Source organism: Zootoca vivipara, chromosome 3 (assembly GCF_963506605.1).
Source record: "Zootoca vivipara chromosome 3, rZooViv1.1, whole genome shotgun sequence".
Lineage (NCBI taxonomy): Eukaryota > Metazoa > Chordata > Lepidosauria > Squamata > Lacertidae > Zootoca > Zootoca vivipara.
The window spans coordinates 24,703,532-24,727,521 of NC_083278.1; the positions used below are offsets into that span (position 1 = coordinate 24,703,532).

At 41.5% G+C, this 23,990-nt stretch overlaps 2 protein-coding genes across 8 annotated transcripts in view; both read left to right on the forward strand.

Annotated features, from left to right (window-relative positions):
• Positions 1–3,276: 3,276 nt before the first annotated feature.
• ALLC (allantoicase) lies at positions 3,277–16,428 on the forward strand. 3 transcript variants are annotated; one of them, XM_060272475.1, is made up of 13 exons: positions 3,277–3,375; positions 5,063–5,178; positions 5,964–6,096; positions 7,025–7,075; positions 7,989–8,076; positions 8,263–8,388; positions 9,491–9,570; positions 11,680–11,812; positions 12,173–12,328; positions 13,642–13,715; positions 14,066–14,174; positions 14,715–14,842; positions 15,080–16,428. In XM_060272475.1, the coding sequence occupies exons 3-13, from the start codon at positions 6,004–6,006 to the stop codon at positions 15,230–15,232; spliced, it is 1,191 nt and encodes a 396-aa protein (XP_060128458.1). In that variant the 5' UTR covers positions 3,277–3,375; positions 5,063–5,178; positions 5,964–6,003; the 3' UTR covers positions 15,233–16,428. The 3 variants fall into 3 exon arrangements, with proteins under 3 accessions (XP_060128458.1, XP_034965791.1, XP_034965790.1); XM_035109900.2 differs by lacking the exon at positions 5,063–5,178 and having other exon boundaries at positions 3,287–3,375; XM_035109899.2 differs by lacking the exon at positions 3,277–3,375 and having other exon boundaries at positions 3,384–5,178.
• A 739-nt stretch (positions 16,429–17,167) lies between these two features.
• DCDC2C (doublecortin domain containing 2C) overlaps positions 17,168–23,990 on the forward strand; it is a 58,949-nt gene continuing 52,126 nt past the window's right edge. For all 5 annotated transcript variants that reach the window (XM_035109896.2, XM_060272474.1, XM_060272473.1 and 2 more), the window contains exons 1-3: positions 17,168–19,082; positions 21,759–21,810; positions 22,737–22,813. In XM_035109896.2, the coding sequence (XP_034965787.1) occupies positions 18,784–19,082; positions 21,759–21,810; positions 22,737–22,813 (428 nt within the window). In that variant the 5' untranslated portion in view covers positions 17,168–18,783. The remainder of the gene's footprint in view (positions 19,083–21,758; positions 21,811–22,736; positions 22,814–23,990) is intronic.

Here is a 23,990-nt window from a genome sequence, read left to right on the forward strand (position 1 = left end):
TGATTTGAAATGGGGTGTTAGCCTTGCGTCGCTGTTTTTAGTCATTGTAATTGGCCGCTTGGACTGGCTGCTAATGGAAATGCTGTCTCTCTGGCCAGTATATTTTGTGTGTGTGTGTGTGTGTGTGTGTGTGTGTGTGTGTGTGTGTGTGTTGGGGAGGAAAATACCAGTCCATTTCAAATGCAGAAACGCACACATTATTTGGAAAGCTAAATTATTCGTTCTAAGCAAGTGTCAGTTTTCGACTGACTGGATTAATAAGTGTCCTAACTGTTCTCTGCTCTCCTGCAAATGTGTACACACACATATACCCCTACCCTTTTGAACCTGCTGCAGCCCCAGATATGCGGCACAACTGGCAACAACTTCCAAAGGGAGAGGTTACCATTGCAACAGAAAAGCAGCAGGGGTTGAGGGAACAGAAAGTAAGATGGTATACTAAAACAAAACAAAACAAAACAAAACAAAACAGCAGCAGCAGCAGCAGCAGCAGCAGCACAGGCAGACACATTTATGTCTGAATCCAGAAACAGACCTGGGACTGTTATAATCCAAGTTCTAAATGGCAGGAGAAACCTTCAAGTTATGAGTTAGGGCCAGTTCATGCCTGCTGTTGTCAAGCAAGCACTTCTAGCGGCAATGTATGTATGCATTGAAACTCTTAACTTAGCAGTAGTTTCTGGTCCTCATGAACTTGCAAGGCAATGGATCATCTAGAACAGTGGTTCCCCACTGGTAGTCGTCGGACCCCAGGCGGCCCATGTAACCCACCCAGGGGATCCGTGGCACCATTCACGTAGCAAAGACTACCAAAGAGATTTTAAAAAATTCAAATTCGGCTTTTGAAAAACAGGGGGTTTGCAGTAGGCCTACTTAGCTAATTGGGAACCACTGATCTAGAGGTATGCATACCAGTCCCTCACCTCAAAACAGTATTTCTCTCCCCAACCCCAACTGATTTTGTACCTGAAACAGACCTTTCTTCACATCCTAGCCTTTGAACTGCCTCCTTATTTCCCCCACCCACCCTAGGCCAGGTTTGACAGGTGAGTGAGGCCCAGCCCTCCTGACATCACAGTGATGTTGTGTGATCTGTTTTCATACAGCGCTCTGCATGGTGCTTTGCAAGCTCCAAAGATTACTAGATTTAAATCAATGTGGGAGCAAATGGAGCCTCTAAAATGCAGGCAGAGGCACAAAATATTAGGAAGGGAAAGCAGCAAAAATGCTGATATCCCTTCAATGGCTACTGTAAGGGCGAAGAGCTCTTTTCAAATTAATTATCCCAATAACATTTCTTAAACACTGATATATACCAGCAAAATGGGTGCCCAATTAAAAAATTGTGAATCAGCTGTCATTCACATCAATCCAAAGGAATCAATGGATTACTCAAGCTGCCAGAGCAGATAAAAAAATGTCTACTGTTTGCTCAAGGAGACGCAGCACAAAATTGATGGCAAACACAGAATTGGTGGTAGGTAGAAGAAACCAGATTTAGGAAACAGGCTTGGATTCAGAGATGTCCGCTGTTGGCAGAAAAACACTTCCACTTGCGCAAGCTGCTCCCTCTGAATTTGTTCATCATACGCCCCTACTCCACTTCATTCCACACCAATCGAGTGGATTGTGAATCCTCGAGGAGAGGCAGTGGCACAGGAGGATATAATGGGAGTCAGGAAAGCCCTTTTTTGTGAGAGCTTATTCATCTCTGGATTCGCCACACTGACTCCTTTGCAAGATATCACCCTAAAACTGTTCTGGAAGACCTTTGGCAGGTTTAAAGAATTGAAGTAAAGCCAAAGGTCACCTCCCAAAAAAAATCACAGTTAATACTAAACTAACATTTGGAAATTAGTTTCAATATAATATAAAATAGATTTAGGAGCCCATTTGTACCCGTTACGGCAGTTCAGAAGATCTGTTGGCGCACGATAGAGAGTACCTATGCATGGCTTATTACTGAGGAGGATGCCATAAAAATAAGGATGAATTAAAGGCAAACACTCAGCAGGAAGGAGCAGAATTAAATAAGCCCATTATTATGCATAGGTGTTGCCTTGAAAAGAGGAATGAAAAAGAAATGCAATACGATAAGCTGTTTAGTTTAGCCATTTTTCATTTAAAATAGGCAGTGGAGGATATAATTGACTTAATATTTCGTATTTCATCAAGTGGTTGGATTTTACCTTTAATGGCTCTTTGTGTTAAATTTTTCATTTTATTTATTTCCGAATTTTTTAAACATGCAATTAAATTTTGTAGGCACATGTGAATAGAGAAGAGAAAATAAAAAGTACCGGTATGAATCATAGAATCATAGAGTTGGAAGAGACCACAAGGGCCATCCAGTCCAACAATTTTAGGTTTTATGTCAGTAAAACGTAAGTCTCTCCACACACGCACCCCAAATCCTTTTTTTTAAAAAAAGCTGACTGCTTAGAGGCAAACTGGGAAGAAATAAAAATACAGTCATACCTCGGTTTAAGTACGCCTCGGTTTGAGTATTTTCAGTTTAAGTACTCCGTGGACCTGTCTGGAATGGATTAATCCACTTTCCATTACTTTCAATGGGAAAGTTTGCTTCAGGTTAAGTACGCTTCAGTTTAAGTACAGACTTCCGGAACCAATTGTGTTTGTAAACCGAGGTACCACTGTATATATAACATAACATTAATAAATTCAAAGAACCTTAGACAAATCTTGGAAGAAGTAACGAAGACTGCAGCAAATCAAGAGGGATTGCTCGTTGCAAACAGAATGGCAGCATGCGGGAACCATTTGCCGTGCTGATGGTCTTAGGGCCCTGGCAACTGACCAGCTTCTGATGCTGTCATTTGCTATTACTGTAAGAGAAAACACCACCCATGCCTCCTGTTTCAGCAGATGGGATACATTGTGCATATGTACACTCACACAGTATTACTACAGGCTTTCTGCCAAGGCAGGTCCACGCTACATGAGAATGATCATCCTCTGGCTGTTGTGTTGCTAATACAGCAAAATAGACCTTCTATTCCAGGCATGGTTCCAGGTGCAAAGTTTGTGAAGGCCAGTATCGTGGTAGAAAATAGGAGTTTAAAATGTGGCACAAACACCATGCTTCGAGCAATTTGCTAGGCTAATTTAAAATGCGCTGCTTAAGTAAAAAAAATGTATTATATTCATAAAGAGACTGCACATTCTTTTTGTATGTTTGTTTGAGGAAGAGGGTGGGTGTTTAGATGGATCCCTTACAGAATCAATAAAGACTAATGATTGTCTACTGGTTGTGTAACTTGCTTATTGGGGAATGTCCACCAATACGTTTAAAACACTAGTCTCTTTCACAGTGCAGATTATTTACAGCTGTCGTGGACCAAAACTACTAATAGAGTAAGACTAATTTATTTTTATTAATTTCTCTTGAGATGTTATGGCAAAGGTATTTTAGGCTGAATTATTTAAAAATATCCATAGGAATGTCCATATTTCATGTTTTCCCAGTGAATTGTGAAAAGTTTCAATTAAGTATAATTTAACAATTTTGTTCCCATTTTTGCTGGTGTGCCGAGACGACACAACTTGGCTATTTTGCTTGTAACTAATTAGCATATAGTTATTAGAATATATAGCACTAGCTTTTACAACTGAAATGCCATTGCTTTATATTGAAATAATTATGGTAGCACAATTAATCACATCTTATTAGCAACCTTGTAATTAAAAACAAAAATCAGCATGGTTTTATATTAATAACTGAACAAAAGAAATCTTTTAACTGTTTTTACAAAAAAGAAATTGCAACCTTTCAGCAGTCCCACTTGGTCAGGAGGACGTCCAAGTATATAAACATAATATGCTTGGACTTCGAAAAAAGATATTGACAAAAGACTCATGAGTAACTCTACAACAGTAATAATATATTCTCAGGAGTAAGCCCTATTGAATTCTGAGGCGCTTACTCCCAGGTAAGTGGGGTTGGGTTGCAGGCTAAACCTAGCAAACGTGGTAAATAGGGCTGGTCCGTTTTAGTTCAGTAACTGGCTAAACATAAAGCAGATGGAAGGAATAAACTGTTTCAAAATGGAGGCAAGTAAGCAATGAACTGTACAAGGATCTGTATTCTGGATGTGGACCAGTATTTTTATTTAACATTCATAAATGAGCTGGGGGGTAAAGAGTGAACAGTGAGGTAGCCAATTTGCAGATGGCACTTAATTACAGTCATACCTCGGTTTAAGTACACCTCGGTTTGAGTATTTTCAGTTTAAGTACTCCACGGACCTGCCTGGAACAGATTAATCCACTTTCCATTACTTTCAATGGGAAAGTTTGCTTCAGGTTAAGTACGCTTCAGGTTAAGTACGGACTTCCAGAACCAATTACACTCATACTTCAGGTTAAGTATGCTCCAGGTTGAGTACTCGGTGGACCCATCTGGAACGGATTAATCCACTTTCCATTACTTTCAATGAGAAAGTTCGCTTCAGGTTAAGTACGCTTCAGGTTAAGTACGGACTTCCAGAACCAATTACACTCATACTTTGGGTTAAGTATGCTTCAGGTTGAGTACTCCGTGGACCCGTCTGGAACGGATTAAGACGCTTTCCATTACTTTCAATGGGAAAGTTCGCTTCAGGTTAAGTACGCTTCAGGTTAAGTACAGAATTCGGGAACCAATTGTGTACTTAAACCGAGGTACCACTGTATTCAGGTGAATATTCAAGGAAAGAGCTCCAACATAATTTCTCCAAACTGAATCATTGGGCAACAAAATGGCAAACAATATTTAGTGCAAGTAAGTACGTGACACTCATTAGGGGGAACAATTCCCAACTTCATATATACAGTACACTGATGGCATGTAAGAAAGCTGTCAAAAAGGGAAATTCCATACTTGGGATCATTAGGAAATGGATTAAAAATAAAACTGCCAGCATCGGAAGACATTTATATACAGTAAATCTATTGAGTTGCCAAATTGTGGAATGCTGTGCACACTTAAATTAAATATAATTGAACTGAAAACTGTGCAGAAAAGGGCAAACCCAATGAGCAAATGTTAGAATTTCTTTCATAGGAGGAAAGAAGAAGAAGAGTTTGGATTTGATATCCCACTTTATCACTACCCGAAGGAGTCTCAAAGCGGCTAACATTCTCCTTTCCCTTCCTCCCCTACAACAAACACTCTGTGAGGTGAGTGGGGCTGAGAGACTTCAGAGAAGTGTGACTAGCCCAAGGTCACCCAGCAGCTGCATGTGGAGGAGAGGAGGCACGAACCCGGTTCCCCAGTTTACGAGTCTACTGCTCTTAACCACTACACCACACTGGTGTAGGAAAGCCTAAATAAAGTGCTTGGGGCTATTTTTTCTTAAAAGGCAACAAACAGATGATCATGAATAGAGTCTAAGAGCATTAGGCATGGTTTTGACGAAGTAGGTGGAGAAAATACTGTTCTCCCTCTCTTTTAAACCTAGAAAATGGGGGTCACCCTGTGAAACTAGTTGGCCATAGATTGAGAAACTGCTGTTAAATTACAATAAATGTACAGAATTTGCTGCCACAAGATATGGCGACACAGCCCACTGGCTTAAATGGTTTTCAAAGAGGATTCAATTCTAATGGCCACAGCTAAAAGGGAACCCCAGAAGGCCAGCCATATGGGGCCTTTCTGCATTTACCATTTATAGTGTGTAGTTGCTGTTTGATCCAGTGTTTGCCTGCTCCTTTTTGTTACATATCGCTGTTATTAGCAAGTGGGTATGCTACTTTCCTTTCCACACAAATTGTGGGTTCTGCCTGAACTGAGAAAATCTCCATACCTGTAGTAGCCTTGGGTTCCTCAAGCCAGGAAATACTGGATTTATTTATTTAATCACCATTACTTATTTAATCAAATTACAAGTTTGCTTTTAAGAAAGGGGGAGCTTAATGTGATAAGGTGGGGATATATGATTTATTTTATTTCTCTTCCCTTTTAGAAGAGCAATATCTTTTTAACAAAAAATAATCTTTTGAAGAATGATGACTGTTCATCTCTCAGAAAAAAAGGGCAATGTTTTACCTGACTTCCTGCATCTGAATGACTTGGGATGCGAATCTGTAGGAGGGAAGGTAAATTCAAAGATATTCACCGAAACAAGAGAAGTTCATAAAAGTAGATGATATTTAGCGTTCGTGCAGGGGTTTTGAAAATGTATTTTTTTAAAAATCTAACTTCTAGAGATATAAAGTCATTATCATAATTATTATGATACCAGGACTTGTTTGTCTGTTTGAATATATTTTGGTAATTGAAACAATAGTTTTCCATAATTAATTTTGATAGCATGTTCAAATAAAAGTGCTGCATAAAATCTTAAATCAAAAGCAGCTCCTGCCTGCAGGGCTGTAATCTACTAGACAGACAGACACAATTGCACACTTTCAAGTGCAAATGGTATCACAGGTGCACAAGTTTAAGTGTTACTGAGTGCAATAATAATAGCAGTTTAACTAGGATTTGTGTAGCTTCTTTCTCACATACAAGACACCCATTGGATTTGGCTTTTGTGTTGCGCTAGCAGAATGGCTGTGGTGTGAGCAGGCTGGTGTAATTGGATATCATCCAATATCATTCTACAGCACCTTAAGCAATTCAAAACCATATCAAATATAGAACACGATAAGTATAATAGCAATAATAATAAATAATAATTCCTCTGTAGCATTTGATTCATTTCAAGATACCCAATACAGCCAGCCAGCCATTCTGGTAAAGATGAAAAAACAGAATTCACTACTCATTGAACCCCCCCCCCCAAAAGTCATTTTGAACAAATGCAGTTTTAGAGCCCACGTAAAAAACCAAGATAAGGGCTGATAGTATGTCTCAGGGGAAGGAATTCCACAACTTGGGGGGCCATCACTGAGAAGGCCCTGTCCCTCATACAAGCCTGCCTAATCTCAAAGAGAGATTTCCAATGTCGCATGTAAAATAAAATTAGTAGTTACATGTAAATTGAAGCTGTAATTCATGCTTATTTTTTTTTATTTTGTAAAGGTTTTATTTGCAACGGATGACTTTTTTGCTCCGGCAGAAAACCTCTTAAAGGTAGGTATGCAATATCTATATGGCTCTTTTTTGGATTGCATATGTATTCTGGTCATAAAGGCCACTGCGATCAGGGCCGTCTCAAGCACGTCGGGCGCCCTGGCACCGTGGTGCGGAGATCGCTCCGGCGCCCCCACCCCGCTCCTTGCCGCGGCTGGTGGGTGGGCGCAGCACGCAGCACGGTTTCTGTGCGGCTCTGCTGCGCGGCGCCCCCCTGCCGGGCCAGCGCCCCGGCCACCCCGCGCCACCCAGACTACCCCTAGAGCCGGCCCTGACTGTGATCCTCTGATGAAGGCTGGTATATAAATCTAATAGATAAATAAAGGCCAATTAACAGTCTAATGCTTAAGGTATTGCTGCACAATTGCCTTTCCCAAGCTGTGAAAAGTTTTTTGGGGGAGGCACACACTACAGAGTTTCATTTCCTTTGTATAAGAATAAGCATTTGGCCAATTTACAGCAGTTAGGTACGGTATTTTCAGACTCTGGCCTTTGTGGTTGTACATAGAAGAATGTCTCTTTAGGTGGTAATGGTGTGCAACTTCACTACTTCACTTATTTCAAATGGCCTTACATTACAAGGGCTCCCCTTATAAACTAGCTCTGCTTCATTTGGGGTTGTAGCCCACCACTATATGGTAGCCGCTGTTCACGTGCTAGGCCCTTTTCAGGCTGAGACCAATCTCAAGGGAATGTCCACAGGCAGCTAGCCAGCCCACTAGCCCTCCCTTTGCCCAGTTCACTTTTAATTTGGTTCATTTCACATAACAAACAGAAAACCCCGAATCAAGGCATTCTGAGGCACCTACTATAAACATATAGGTTTGTACTTCCGTCAGCTTTGAACCTTATTATAATGAAGGGCATAATGCAAGCACTACCTTGATCTTTTTATATATATATGTTTGCTTAGAAACAAAGACCAGCATATCATGCAGACCTATTCACCGAGTTTGGGAAGTGGAGGGATGGATGGGAAACCAGGAGGAAGCGCATTCCAGGTAAAACAGTTGAACCAACGTGTTGTTTTTTTAAGAAAACTTTTCTTTTCTGAGAGAATTTCTGGAGATTATGGTGAAAGGTGGGTAAGGAATCTTATAAATAAATAGGGTGAAAAATTCCCTATATCTACATATATTAACTTTGGTTGGGTGTTGCATTTTAAAGGTTCTTCCTTTGCGTCTTAGGTCATGATTGGTGTATCATTCAACTGGGGGTGCCAGGTACGATTTATGGGTTTGAGGCAGACACTTCTTACTTTGCTGGAAACTGCGCTCCTCAGATATCAATCCAAGCTGCTTCCTTGAAGCCAGGTAACTTAAGATCTCAAGAACTTTGTTAGAGGTTCTGGTGATGCTGTATTAAAACACGGAAAGGTGACAGGAAAGGGATCCTAGCGGAAGCAACATCAGGACAACAGTCACGTGGCCTGAAACCCAGTGGGAAATGAGCATCATTGAGAGAAACTTTCCTTCAAGGCCTAGGGCTAGAGCAGGCATAGGCAAACTCCAGATGTTTTGGGACTACAACTCCCATGATCCCTAGCTAACAGGACCAGTAGTCAGGGATGATGGGAATTGTAGTCCCAAAACATCTGGAGGGCTGAGTATGCCTATGCCTGGGCTACAGATTACGAAAAGTCATGGAGGGGGCAAGGGAAAGCCAAAAATGGACCCTCAGGAGGAGAGATTGTCTATTGGGAAAGTGTGAAGGAGACTTTTTCAGGTTTAGCTACCAGGCACAAGGATATCTAGGGACTAATACAGGCACTGGAGATCAAAAAGCCATAGCAATGTTTCACCATTCATGACTCTGCTTGTTTCTAATCTTCTGTTACTACAAAAGAGCAGCAAGGGTATCCAGAGATACCTCAGTTGGTAGAGCATGAGACTCTTAATCTCAGAGTCGTGGGTTCGAGCCCCACGTCGGGCAAAAAGGTTTCTACATTGCAGAGGGTTGGACTAGATTCTATGACTCAAAGTCTGAAATGGCACAAATGTGATTAGGAGAGTGTGCACTTATTATGATGCATTCATCCCATGTGCTGCTATACTGTGCTAACCCCAACCTTATCTGCATCACAGGGACATCCTGACAGAAGCTTTCTTTACCCCAACAATATCAATATAGTAAACGGCAATGGTCGTGTTGGCAATGATGGTGTTGTCTCTCACATATCAGCAGCTTTTCATTTTTTTCATGTTTCTGCACGTGGTGTTCAAAGTCACGTTTAGTTTGCTCTTTAGTCTCCCCTGCCCCCTTAGCCCTACAATAGATACCCTGTTGCTAATACAATATTTTACGAGATAAAATAGTGACTCCAAACAATTAGCTTTTCGGAAGTGGATGTGGAAGAGGTTTTGAATATGCCCATATTATCTACTTAAATTTCTGTTGGGCATATTGTCTTTGCAGGGGAGGTACCAGCGCTGCCAGCAAGAGGGAACAGAATAGGAACAGCCGCTTCGGATGAAGAGCTGAGGATTGTGAAGGAGGTAACTGGGATGCCTGTGCAGGAAAAGCACTAGATAACACTGAGTTATTGCGCTAAAGTTACTGTGTTTTATCAAAATGTTAAGGCACATAATTTTAGACTACCTTCACTGCCTATTAGTCAGGTGTTTGCTGAAGGGAGGAGCTAAAATTGCCTCTTAAAAAAAAGTAAAGGACCCCTGACAGTTAAATTCAGTCGCGAACGACTCTGGGGTTGCAGTGCTCATCTCGCTTTACTGGCCGAGGGAGCTGGCGTTTGTCCACAGGCAGTTTTTCCGGGTCATGTGGCCAGCATGACTAAGCCGCTTCTGGCGAATCAGAGCAGCGCATGGAAACACTGTTTACCTTCCCGCCGAAGCGGTACCTATTTATCTACCATATTTTTCTGTCTATAAGACGCCCCCATGTATAAGACTATTTCTGGGGACTCAGATTTAAGAAAATGGGGGGGGGGAGAGATGTATCCGTGTATAAGATGCCCCCTAATTTTTGGCATTATTTTTAAGGGAAAAAACCCTAGTCTTATACATGGAAAAATATGGTGCTTGCACTTTGATGTGCTTTTGAACTGCTAGATTGGCATGAGCTGGGACTGAGCAACGGGAGCTCACCCTGTCGCGGGGATTCAAACCGCCAACCTTCCAATCGGCAAGCCCTAGGCTCTGTGGTTTAGACCACAGAGCCACCCGCGTCCCAATGAAATTGCCTCTTGGCATCTGCAAAATATGAAGGTGGGGGAAAGGGGATCGGCTGCACCATGCAGGTACCACATATAGGGAGTGACTAGCAGCAACCAATGGGGATAAAGGCCTATCTTCTGAACTCTATACAGTAATACCTCGGGTTACGAACGCGATCCGTTCCGGATCGCAGTTCGTAACCCGAATAGTTCGCAAACCGAGCGCGATGGGCGCCGCCATTTTGCGCATGCGCAAAGCGCGCGAGCGCGACTTATGCGCGCGTGCGTGCGGCGAAAACACTTCCGGGGTTGCGCAGTTCGTAACCCGAACTGTTCGCAAACCGAGGTGGTCGTAACCCGAGGTACGACTGTACTCTCTTCTGCTTCTCTGAACCATCTCCCACATATCCCCTCTTTCTCAATTTATTTACCCACAGCTCTCTCTGCAGCCCTAATCTCTAAAGCCTACTTTACAAATAATGATAAGGAATGAGTTGTTAAAGCACAAGTTAACTATGAGTTATCCCAGACCACCAAACAAGCCATGGCTTGTTTCTCCAAAGTTTGGGTTGTTTTCTAGCTGCTCTTGCCTCATGACTTTTATAATTCAGTGAGCACCTGGGGTGCCAAACAAGCCAAGGTTAAGGAAGGGTGATGGGTTCATACATATCACCAAGCCATAGTTAAAACAAAACAAGGTTAGTAAGCCACCAACGAACCATAGATTTAGAATGTACTTTGTTGTCAGTAAACAAACCATTGTTAAAGCTGCTGGCCTGGGTTCACACATAACACTATGCCATTTTTTAATTAATGCAACATTTGTAAAGGAGAATATACAAGAGTTTGTATAAACCTATGTGCATACAATTGTTGTATGTGCAAAGGCTCTGCTTCAATCTGTGGATATCAGGGGTGGGGTTAACAGAGAGAGCAATGCAGGATTGTCCAGCAAAATTTCTCACCATGCACAGAATAAATACATAAAAGAGAGCATGTGAATTGTGATGAAAACATTCTCCCATCACCACTCCTGCTTTTGACGCACTTAGGTAGACCTTGGATATTTCTATACTGGAGAAAGGGCTATAAACAACAGGTGTTTGGAATTTCCCTGAACAAGTAAACAGGATGGGGACAACAAGTGGCCTATGGAGCTGTGCTATGAATGGCTGGTTTAACAGATCACACCTACCTACAAGTTTGTAACATTAGTCACCTACTAAACTTGCATTAAAGAGGCCACTTTTAGCAGCACTGCACACTTCAAAAGTTTTACATCTGAGTTATGTAAGCACCCTAAATATTTTAAAGGCAGTCTTATTGTGGGCGTGGGGCCACCGCTATACCAGCTCAGGTGTATTGAAAAGAAATCTAAGTAAAGTTACCATTTCCTTGAAAGTTAACCAGCTAATGAATATTTATTTTTTAGATGAGGTCAGATGAATGGACTTCCTTAGTTCCCATCTCAAAGATAAAATCAGGAAACCTTGATGCTGCCCACAACTATTTTGTTGCAACTTTGAAGCAAAAATGGACACATCTAAGACTCAACATATATCCAGGTAAGATCCCTATCAGAGGAAAGGAACCTGTGACCCTCCAGATGTTGCTTAGTTATAACTCCAGTTATCCCTGACTATTGGCCATGCTGGCTGGAACTGATGGGAGTTGAGAGACGATGAACATCTGGAGAACCACAGCGACGAAGCTGCACCACAGCTGTATATGTAACACCATTTGCTTGCATCCTTTCCGTGTTATTTCTGTCTCCCCTTTAACAATAAGCATAGCATATATTAAGTTATATCCGCCATATATTGTAAAATATAGAAATGTGCATATGCATTATTTCCTCTAATCAAAATATGTGCATCCTTTTCTTCTGGCATGAAACCAGAATTAAAACACTTTCCCCCTCCCAGATGGTGGAATTGCACGTTTAAAAGCGTACGGCACAATGCAGGGAGAATGGCCACTCTCTGGCCTGAACCATTTGAGTGATTTGGTGGCAATGGTGAACGGAGGTGTCTGTGTTGGATACAGTGATGCTCAGTTAGGCCATCCTGGGAATATTTTAGGTAAGAATGACACCAGGCTTTGTTTATAGCCATTGGTTTCATGTAATGCAGTTTGAACGTGATGTTTCCGTGAAATTGAGCTGTCAACTTTTTAGTGAACCGCTAAAGAAACAATCCTCACAATTGTTGTTTAAGGGCATAATCCATGAAATACTATCCCCATTAATGGCACTTATGCTCAGTAAACCCAAGTGAAATAAACAGGCATGGTGCAAACAGTAGTGTTTGGTGAATTCCATTCTGTTTCAGCTGAGAGTCCAATGACATTGGTTAAGCATGACATTTTGCCCAACTGAAAATAATTTCTCCAGTTTATCGGTAGATGAATTGGCAGAGCGAGGCAGAGAATTTTGGATATAATTTTTCAGATATATATTTTCCACACTCCTCATTTCCCCTTGCATTAGGAAATTGCAGTGGGTAGTGGTTCGCACATTCAGCTTCCTTCTGAGGAGAATGTAATTTGTGGTATTGCCTTTTTTCCAAGACTTATTACAAAACAGGGGAATAGAGAACCACTTGTCTTTAACACAGTATTGGTTCCCCTAAACAGCCTGTTCTTGGATTCCTCTTGTTTCCCACAACTGCTTTTTGCCTGGGGGTAATAAATCTTCAGACTCCTTTGCTATTTATAATAGAATTCCAAACACATGGTCATGGAAAATGAAGGAAAAGAAAATATAAAGGAATAAAGTAGAAATCACATCTAGATGAAGGATTTGTATTAGAAAGACCCAGCTAAATAAGGTATTAATATCTATCTGCAATATGGATGAGAATCAAATGAATTCTGGGTTGCAATATTTAGTTATTGAATTAGTTTGATTAATTGAATACGGTTTTGTCAGCTACAAACATGCCACTTATTAATTAGGGAACCCATAAGCATGGGAAAGTGCTTAGTGAAAATCCTGACACCCTTGTATTTGAACAGCAGATCAATATGCCATATCAGAAACTCATTTTGAAACTTCACTCGAATGAATGTTTAATATGCACAAGCCCAAATCCCTATTGGGTATGCAGAACTAATTGTGTGGTTCTTTGGAACCTGGCTAAAGCATTTTTTTCCTTTGGAAACTGTTGTTTTATTGTTGCAGAAATTTTATTAAAAAATAATCATTAGGTGACCAATTACAATATTTACAGTTAATTAGTTGAGGTTTATCTTATCAATAGACAACCCTACTTAGTTCAGGAAAAAAATCACTTTAGAACATATAAAATTAAGGAATAAGGCGATTCATAGTTAAGACTTTTGAATTATTCTCTCTATATAGTGTCTCTACTCTTTTGTTTTGGTGATGGGTTAGGACAAGGAAGAGCAAAGTCCATGAAAGATGGATGGGAAACAGGCAGAAGTCTGCAAAGGCCACCCATTTTAAAGGTAAGAAACTAATTATTTATAACAACTCCTATCCAATTCCTAAACATAATTCATACACAGAAGAACACTGATCTTTAGAAGCTGCAATGAATGTAATATTTTCAGTATTCCTCAGCTATTTCTTGTCATTAAAGTGTTTTATTGATCTTTATGATGCCTCCAACAACAATGAACACGCATAACAGTATACTGAAACAATACGTTTCCATACAAAATGCAGTTTTTTGAGCGAAGGAGATAACATGGAAACTGCTGTATATTGGAATCCCCCACAAATGGATATTAATATGTGAGTGGATCACAAGGGGGAAATCAACTACTAAAAAAAAATGTCTTCCTTTTAATTCCAGCTTGGTGACAAAGGAATCTTACTTGTACCAGGAAGTGAATGGGCAGTCTTCCGACTGGGACATTCAGGTGTTATAACACACATAGAAATAGACACCAATCACTTTAAAGGTACACATTTCTTGTTATGTTAGTCTTATGTTCTTTTGTCAAACCCTCTTTACGTAGATAACTCTGTGAAAAGTTTACTACTATTCAATGTGTTTCCAAAGATTTTGGTCCAAATATTTATATATTTATCTGGAAGATTTTGTTAAAATTCAGCAGATTTTAAATATTTTGTCCCTCCTTTCAAGCTGTAACAGTCAAGCAGATGTTTTAAGAAGCAGACTGTGGTGGGTAATATTCATATTTCACCTTTGAAAATGCCACAGGGTACTACTATATAATCTGTGCAGTATGATCCTAAGCATGTTTATTTGAAAAACACACACCCTCTTATCACTGAATTCAGTGGAGTTTTACCTCAGCAAGTATGCAAAGGGTTCCAACCTTAAAATGCAACCATATATCTCTTTACTCAGAAGTAATACTTGAATGGGACTTCTTCCTGGGTAAGTGTATATAAGATTGCAGCCCAAATTTACTTGGAAGGAACTATTAGTATATCACATTCAATTTTATTTTATTTTTTTATTTTTTTACTATTAGGAAACTTTCCAGATACATTTAAACTTGAGGCCTGTATTTTGAGTACAGAAGAAGAAAATGAATATAATGCACAAAAGTGGACTTTGAAGCAAGGTCCAAAATGGAACACACTGGTACCCGAAACAAAGGTCAGCTTTGAATCTTTAGATCAACTGAATATGAATATATCTGTATTATGGGTGGGAAACACTTTACAAAAAGCAATACGAGTTCCAGAAAAACAAAAGCCACAAACATACAACATCCACAACTAGACAAAAAAGAGAGAGATTGGAATGACAATCTTGTCTGCAACTACTATTTTAGCAAAATTCCTTCTTGGAATATTTAAATGTACCAAATTTATTGTGTTCTTTCTCCCCCAGCTTAAACCTCATACGAGACATTTTTTTGATGGTACTACCATAAAGATGCTGGATGTGTTTACTCATGTGAAACTTTCTTTTGCTCCTGATGGAGGTGTAAGTAGGCTGCGTCTCTGGGGATTTCCACGGGCCGTGCCAGACATGAGGAAGTAAAAATGTTCTCAGGAAAAAGGCTCTGCAGAATTTCACTCATGGTTAATACAAGCCCGAATACAATTCATCTATCTGCATTCATTGAATTATACAGTTTTCCGCATCATTGGTTCAAATGCAACAATTTGTTACGGTTGTACAATAACATCATTTCTCTAGCTGAATGAATAATTTACATATATATTTGCTAACAGGTGGTTATCGGATTTGGGAAATGGTATTATTTATTAAACAATGTTAAGAGGCAATGAATGCAGCTGTTGAACAGATAGAACACATAAGGTAGAAGGGTTTTGTTTTTGTTTTTTTAAAGCGCAGTTACACATCAAGCCGGTTATATATGGTTTAGTGTTGGACTAGGATTTGTGCGACCTGGATTTAAATCTCTATACACACAGCCATGAAGCCAACCGGGTGACCCTGGACCAGTCAGACATTCTCAAGTCTCTTGCCTCCCACGATTATTGTGAGGATAAAACAGGGAAGTGGCAGAACTGCATTTGCCACCTTGAGCTCCTTAGGTGAAAGGTGGGATATTAATGTAATAATAAATAACCAGGACTGACTCAAGGCAGGTTGCTGCCTGATGTGTGGTACTGCAACAGGCACCCCCTGCCCTGCCAATGTCAGTAGTACTAAAAGTAGAAAAATCACACTTCTCCCCCCCCACGGCAATAAGAATATTTTTTTTTAAAAAAACTAACAATTTAATGGCACCCAAAATCAGCTACCTGAGGTTTCCTCCCTCATTCCGCCTTGTGTGCGGACCAGCCCTATTCATAAAAATGATAATAATCCTATGTGTAATCTAATTTTCACTTTTGCTTACATTAGTCTGGAATATCCAAAATATGTCCTCATATATGATGCCATTTATCACAGCCTTATTCTATGTTAACTTGGAAGTCATTCCCGCTTGATTTGATAGAAGAATTCGAGCAAGTGTGCTTAGGAGTGCAACGTTAAGTGATGCTGATCACAAATAGCTGAGAGATTATGGAACTATTAATTATCAAAGCAGAGAGCTAAACTGTATGGAACATCTGTGCAAGAATATGCTTCAGTATGTTTGAGGTTTGTGTGCTAAGAGTCAATATTGCATTATTATTATTTTGCTTAGATACCGTAGTTGTGCCTATCTTCCTTTTGCCATCTAAAATCGAATTATGTTATAATAAAAGAATACTTACCTTTCCTGGTTCATACATTGCATACTTTATATTCTGTGCTTCCATCTTTTCCTATTGACCCAAATTTATTTAACTTTTGTTGGTGCTTCTGGTTGTTTGTTGTGTTTTGGAGAGTGTGTGCTTTTCAGGTGTTGGGACACACCACCAAGCTAGCAGATCTCCTACTCAACCACCTTTCTTTGTGGTTAACTTTGCCCCAGACATAGGTAGGCAAACTAAGGCCCGGGGTCCAGATCCGGCCCAATCGCCTTCTAAATCCAGCCGGTGGATGGTCTGGGAATCAGTGTGTTTTTACATGAGTAGAATGTGTCCTTTTATTTAAAATGCATCTCTGGGTTATTTGTGGGGCATAGGAATTTGTTCACCCCCCCAATAATAGTCTGGCCCCCCACAAGGTCTGAGGGACAGTGGACTGACCCCCTGCTGAAAAAGTTTGCTGGCCTGAGCTAAAACAACAGTGGAGGTTGGAAAACGGATGTGTAACACCGCTGGCCCATTTCCAGTAAGAATAAACAAACAGATTTGATGAAAATAAATAGGTCTGCTTCTCTTGAGTGCTCCATGAATGGGAGAACAACGCCCCTTCTTAGAGCCAAGTCACATGTAATAATAAAATTAATGTGTTTTTTTTAAACACATGGTTAGATACCCAGGGTGGTACTGAACTGGGTTTGATTTAAGAGTAGACCCAATGAAATTAATAAATAGGACTAAGCTTGGCCCGCTCTGGGTAAAACAGAGTTGAATCCCACCCACGGTGAAATCTTATGCATGTTTATCTCTCCAATGGGGTTTCCTCCCAGAGTTATTGGAGGATGCGGTTATGCTCGCTTACCTACCCTGTTTCTCCGAAAATAAGACGTAGCCATAAAATAAGCCGTAGCAGGATTTTTAAGCATTCAAGGAATATAAGCCATACCCCGAAAATAAGGCATAGTGATAGGCACAACAGCAATGCCGGCCGCGGCAGGAGGAGGAGGAGGAGGAAAAAAATAAGACATCCCCTGAAAATACGCCATAGTGTGTTTTTTTGAGGAAAAAATAAATATAATACAGTGTCTTATTTTTGGAGAAACACGGTAGGAGTCAGCCTCAATGAACACGCACTGCGAGCCTTAAAAACGTTTGCTTGCTTGCCCTTTCACAAAGTCACACCCTGATCCGGTCTCCCTTTCCAATATCTTGTTTTCCAAAGGATCAGATCCCCCAGCTGATTCTTGCAAAAACACTCCCACCCCCACCCCCAAAACGGGGAAGATCCGTTTCCTCCTTATTTTGAAACGCGCTCTTTCCCTCAAGTTCATTTGCATTGCTGCGAGTGATCTGCTGAAGGTTGTGCACATTTAACAAGGCTGGCTCGTCGGTTCTTTTCTCAATAAGGCGGGGAACACACAACCTGGGTTTTGTTTTGTTTGCATCAAGGAGAGGGCATAGCAATAAGCTTGGGCGGGGCGCGAGGCGGCAATCGGTCTGTGTTGTGTGGGGAAAAGAAACAGGAAGGTGATCAGGAGAAGGAGTGGGAATAACTTTGCACCCCCAAAAGAGGGGGGAAGCGTAGTTGCAACTCTCTGAGGAGACAGCAATGAGGCGGAAGAGGAAGGCGCTGCGGAGTTTTCACCCTTTTATTTTAAACTGGAAATGAAGCGCGCGGTGGGTGAGGACTTCTAGGTAATGGAGAAACTACCGAGGAACGGGAGAGTCCTTGGTTTGAGGGGAGCTGGTCATTGCTGCTGCAGCATGCATGTGGCCATTTTCCTTGACCCATAAGTGGGGCAGGCGGGTCACGCGGTTAGTGCCAAAGGGAAGCCGCCGTGCGAGGAGGCGGGCGCCCGCCCGCACAAGTCTCGCGCTTCCCGCCTTCGGGATCGCGCGCAGCCCTCGGGGCGCCTGGGAATCCCTTTTGCAGCCTGAGCCATCTCCCTCCCTCTCCCAATGCGTTTCCAGGGAAACCCTTGTGGGGACCTATTTTGTTTGCTGGGGGCTGCAGTCACAATCCTGCCACACACATGGCGTGATGTCAGGCTTTTATGTATTGGGGGTGTGAGGCTCAAGGTGGGGGAGAGAGAGGGAGAGAGGGAGATAAAGTTGCCCCGTGGAAGACTTTGGGGTGGGGCTAGGGTGGGCTGGGGGTGTCCCCACCTTGGTGCCACTATGAAGTAGGTGGTTAGAGGTCTGAACAGGAGCTCTGCAGCCACCTCCTCTTCTCTGCCCCACTTCCCTTTGCTTTGGGGCGTATGGGAGGGGTCCTGGATTTGTTTTTTGGGGTTTCCTTTCTTTTTTAAATGCACTGGTGTGTATTTTATGTTCTTCCCCAAACGCCACTCCTCCCCAGCCCTCTCTGTCTGAACTGGTGACTTCAGTATGGTGGGAGCGACTCGGACTCGAGCCGTCTATAGCTTGACAGATGTCACCCCTGCCCGGACGATTTGGGTGTACCGTAACGGTGACCCCTTCTATTTGGGAAGGAAGTTTGTGATCAACCACCGCTATGTGCCTAACTTTGAAGCCTTCATGATACAACTCAACGAAGGCGTGGAGACACCCTTTGGGGTGAGGAACATATACACACCCCGCCAAGGGCATTCGGTTATGGACCTGACCGACATTGAGCAAGGAGGCAGATACGTGGTTGCTGGCAGGGAAAGGTTTAGGAAACTGAAGTAAGTATGAAAAGGTTTGAACGGAGGCAATCAAGAACAATTGGGGCGATGCAGATCTAGTCTAGTGCATCAAAATGCGCAGGAACGCGAGATTTTTCTTTAATCGGAAACTGGAGTGGCTTTCCAAGACATGCATATTGTAGAGAATTTTAAAATGTTAGCTTTGCATGTGAAAGGATTGTCCCTGTATTTCCCAAGAAGATAAAGTTGTAGAGCCTGTGCAATGCAGGAATCACAGCTAAGGAATCTCTGAGGTTGACAGCAGAGACACATTCTATTACCTAGGCTTGACATCTTAGTGTACTACACCAGAAAAAAGTGCCTGTGTTGCAAAAGGTTTCGTGGTGTCCCCCTTCCATCATGTGGACTTTGCCACCTTGCTTTGATTTTGCAATTCTGGCCTTTCAGATAGCTTATACAGTGGTACCTCTACTTACGAATAACTCTACTTAATTTTCTACTTAATGAATGGAGCTCCGTCCGCCATCTTGGATGCAGTTTAGATTTTTTTCTACTTACGAATTTTTAGATAGGGTTGCTTCGACTTACGATTTTTCTCTCTCAATGCATTCCTATGGGATTTGACTTACAAATTTTTTCGACTTACAAATGTGTGTTCGGAACGCATTAAATTCGTAAGTAGAGGTACCACTGTACTTTTTACAGAGACTGAATGCATCCATACCATACATGTATAAGGTAAAGGGAACCCTGACCATTAGGTCCAGTCGTGATCACCTCTGGGGTTGCGGCGCTCATCTCGCATTATTGGCCGAGGGAGCCGGCATACAGCTTCCAGGTCATGTGGCCAGCATGACTAAGCCGCTTCTGGCGAACCAGAGCAGCACATGGAAACTCCATTTACCTTCCCGCTGGAGCGGTACCTGTTTATCTACTTGCACTTTGACGTGCTTTCGAACTGCTAGGTTGGCAGGAACCATACCTATGTAGACATACCCAAATAGGGACTGGCCTCTTAATACAGGACTGAGGAACATGTGGCGCTTCAGATGTTGCAGGACTTCTACTTCCTTCCCTCCCGATCGTTTGCCAGGCTAGGGCTGATAGGAGTTGTAGTCCAATAACTTCTGAAGGACTCCCTGTTCATTACTCTTAACTCAAACATCTTCTTTTCCTGCTTTGTGTCTCCTCCCTTTCCAGTGTTCTTTTATGATGTTCACTATCCTGCTCTCCGTTGCCAATCCTCTTTCCTTCCCTCCTTCATTCCCTTGGTTACAAGTCTGCAGACTCTCATGATTACTTGCTATTTCACTAAAGGGTGATTGAGTAGAAACATCTAAGATTTCCAACTTAAATGTGAATCTCTCCTCTGGAATACAACAGTAAAAAGCATTATACCAACGTGTTCCTGACATTGTTCTTGCTTGGTGAATTTAATGGAGAGAAACGCAGGCAGAAAATGGAATCACTCACAGATAACAATTCTTTGACTACTGAAATGCGGCTTTCAGGGCCATTTACTTTAATTCTGAGCAGCGGTTTTGAGTAGGCCATGTTTACATTCCTCTCAGTGTTGTAAGTGCAAACCCGTTTGATCAGATTTTTGTTTGAACCTACTTATGCCCTCACAAATGCAGGATGACGGCTGTTTGCATTTGTTTATTAGTGTTTCAGGGCAGAGGAAATAAAATCCATTTCCTTGCTCTCCTCAGAGTTCAATACATTTGGAGTAAACATAGAATGCAGAGGTTTCACTCTAGGTTACAAGTTTGTAAAGTGCCTATAAATTTGTGAACTTTGATGCCTGTGAAGCGGCTCTTCTTATACAGTTGAAGAATTGAAAATAACACCATACCACAGTAGATTTAAAATAAACTGAAAGATCCCAAGCACATTCTGTTTATGGGTATGGTAAAGTACAGTAACTTTGCAGCGTCATTTATTTTGATGCTTAAGCATTTTCTATGAGGCAGTCATTTGTGGAAAACTTGAATGTTTCTAAAAACAACAGTCTTGTGGAACCTTAAAGAGTAACAAGTTTATTATTTGTTTTATTTTATTTATTTATTGAATTTATATACCACCCTATACCCCCAAGTCTCAGGGCAGTTTACAGAATAAAATCAGAATATAAATACCACAAAATACACAATCAAAATAAAAACAAAACTCTCCCCCTCAACACATTTTAAAGGGTTTAAGATGGCAATCCACTCAACCAATAGCTTGGTTAAAAAGGAATGTTTTCGCCTGGCGCCTAAAGGTGTACAATAAAGGTGTCAGGCAAACTTCCATGAGCATTCCACAGACAGGGAGCCACTGCAAAAAAGGCCCATTCTTGTGTTGCCACCCTCTGGACCTCTCATGGAGGAGGCACACAAAGAAGGGCCTCAGAAGATTATCTCGGGTCCTGGGTAGGTGCATATGGATGGCATATAATGGCGCAAACTTTTCTGGACTCATCCCTACTTCATCTAAGTCAGTGAAAGCTTATACCCCTTCTCTCCTGCTCTGAGACTTCGAAACGAGTTGCTCTTTCCAAGATACAGATGCCTGTATCTGGTGGTACAGAAGCCTCTTTTTCTGGTATTAATTTGGACTAAGAAGATTCAGATAAATCAAGGCCCTGTATTCCGTGAGGCAAAAACGTTTTAACTAAATTTGCAAGCTGTTGAGTAACATTTTGTTTATTCTGGTTATATTTTTCCTTTTAAGTTATTTCGGTATAGGGACAAAGAAACCTCAAAGAAAGAAGAGGGATGAGGTGGTGAGTATTTGATCAGTGGCATTTTCATTTAACATTTGCTCAGTCTTCCTAGCATTTAAAAAGACAAGTTCAAGGCACCTTTGAAATGATGCTAAAGTCATGCTCAGCTTCCATAAGCCCCAACCACCATTGCCCCAATGACCAGTGATTTTTAAATCCCCGGAGGACGGCAGGTTCCCCACCCTTCGTTTAGACCAGGGGTAGTCAACTTTTTTATACCTACCACCCACTAATGCATTTTTCTTGATGGTAAAATTTCCTTACCGCCCACCAGTGCTGCAGTAACATGTGGTGTAGAAGCCCCTACTGCCCACCTGGAATCCTGAAACGTCCACTAGTGGGCGGTTAGGGACCAGGTTGACTAACCCTGGTTTAGACTAACCATGATTTGTTCAAGTTTATGCAAAACTGCAAACAGTGGGTAGTTTAAAAGTGGAAGCAAAGAAAAGAACCCCTACTCCCTTTTGATGCTGTTGTTTGCCCATAGGGATACAGTACCTGTAAGTTTGGCCATGGAGTAAATAGATAGCTGTTTTAGGGAGATTTTAATCAGGAAGACAGCATTGGGGTGGAAAGGCTAATCTCTCTCCTCCCACATACCTGCGGTCCCAATCCAGATAGTTCACATGCATGGAACATCTCTTTTGCCTTGAAGGGAAGGAACTTCCCCATTCTTCCTGATAGTGACTCTCCTGCTGTGCCAAACAGCAACTTCAGAGGTTGCTGAAAAGGCAGTGGTTGCGACAGCGTGTTAGGAAGTGCAAATCATATATAAATTGGGACATTAGGATTCTGGTAGATTTCTCCAACTTCTGAGCAAGTGTAGCAGCTTAAATTATATCATTTTCTTCATACTGCCCGCTTTAATTATTATATTTTATAAACATGTTGCATTATACAATTTGTGAGTTTCACTGTTTTTGCAGATTCGACCCGTGGTCCACAGTAATATAAAAGTACCTTCCAAATGGCAATCAAGCTATAATAAGCCACTAAATATTAGGTAAGTATATGGTTATTGTTGTTGTTGGTTTAAAAAAGTACATATATTATTAACAAATCCTCAGATGTTATCAATGTTCTTCTGAAATAAAAATAAACTATAAAGATGGCTAGAGTGTTTGACTAGGATCTGTGTTCAAATCCTTAGTTAGGCATGAAGTTAACCAGGTGACCTTTGTATTGCCTGTGTCTGAAACATCACTGCCAGGCATGTCCAAAGTCTGCTTCAGGGGCCTAATCCGGCCCACTGGTTGGTTTAATCTGGTCCCCGTGGCAGTTTATTTCCTGGGGTAAAATCCTAAAAAAATCCTTAAAAAACCTCAACAACTTTGGTCGCCCTTCACTTCATCAAATCTGGCCGTCTTTGAAAAAAGTTTGGACCTCACCACGTGGCATAAACCATGGCTCGCCATGCACAAAGACTGGGGACAAATAAATAACAACCCCCAGCTTAATGTTACCTATGAACAGGTGCAGGTGGGCCATCTAGATGTTCCTGAGCAATTTGCATCACCCTTGGCTGTTGACCATGTGCACTGGTCTTATGGGAGTTGTAGTTCAGTAACATCCGAGGGCCAGAAGTTTCCCACACTTGCCTCAGAACAAGGGCTGCAAACGGGCATGACAGTCTTTGCTCCCTTTGTGTGCTAGTGGGAAGGAGCAAAACTATTGGGCACATTCATGGTAAATGATTAACTGTGGTTTACCATGGTATGTACACAGGGCTGCTACCTCTCAGCCTAGCCTATGTCATAGGATTGCTGTGGACAGTGCTTTTTTTCTAGAAACCTAACTCACTATAGATGTTATGATGCTATTCTTTGTAACAACAAGAGTGCCCCTTGGAAAAAAAGCAGCACTGGTTGTGGGGAGAGAATCATGTATCCCGTCCTGAGCTCCTTGGAGAACGGGTGGGATAAAAATACACGGAATAAATTACAGAACTTAAGTTTGTCTCCATGTGAGAGAAGTGTTGCAGAGCAAGCTGTTGTCTTTAGTTCTTTTGTACGACAAGGGAAGTAAGCAGAGTACCAAGCTTGCACAGTGTTTCAGCATTCACAGCAACTTGTATTTGAACAATTTGTATTGCTTATCTGGATTGACGAAGATCACGTAAAGACGATCCAATTCTCACTTTTTCAGACTTCTGAGATGTAAAGAAAAAGGGCAGGGATGGG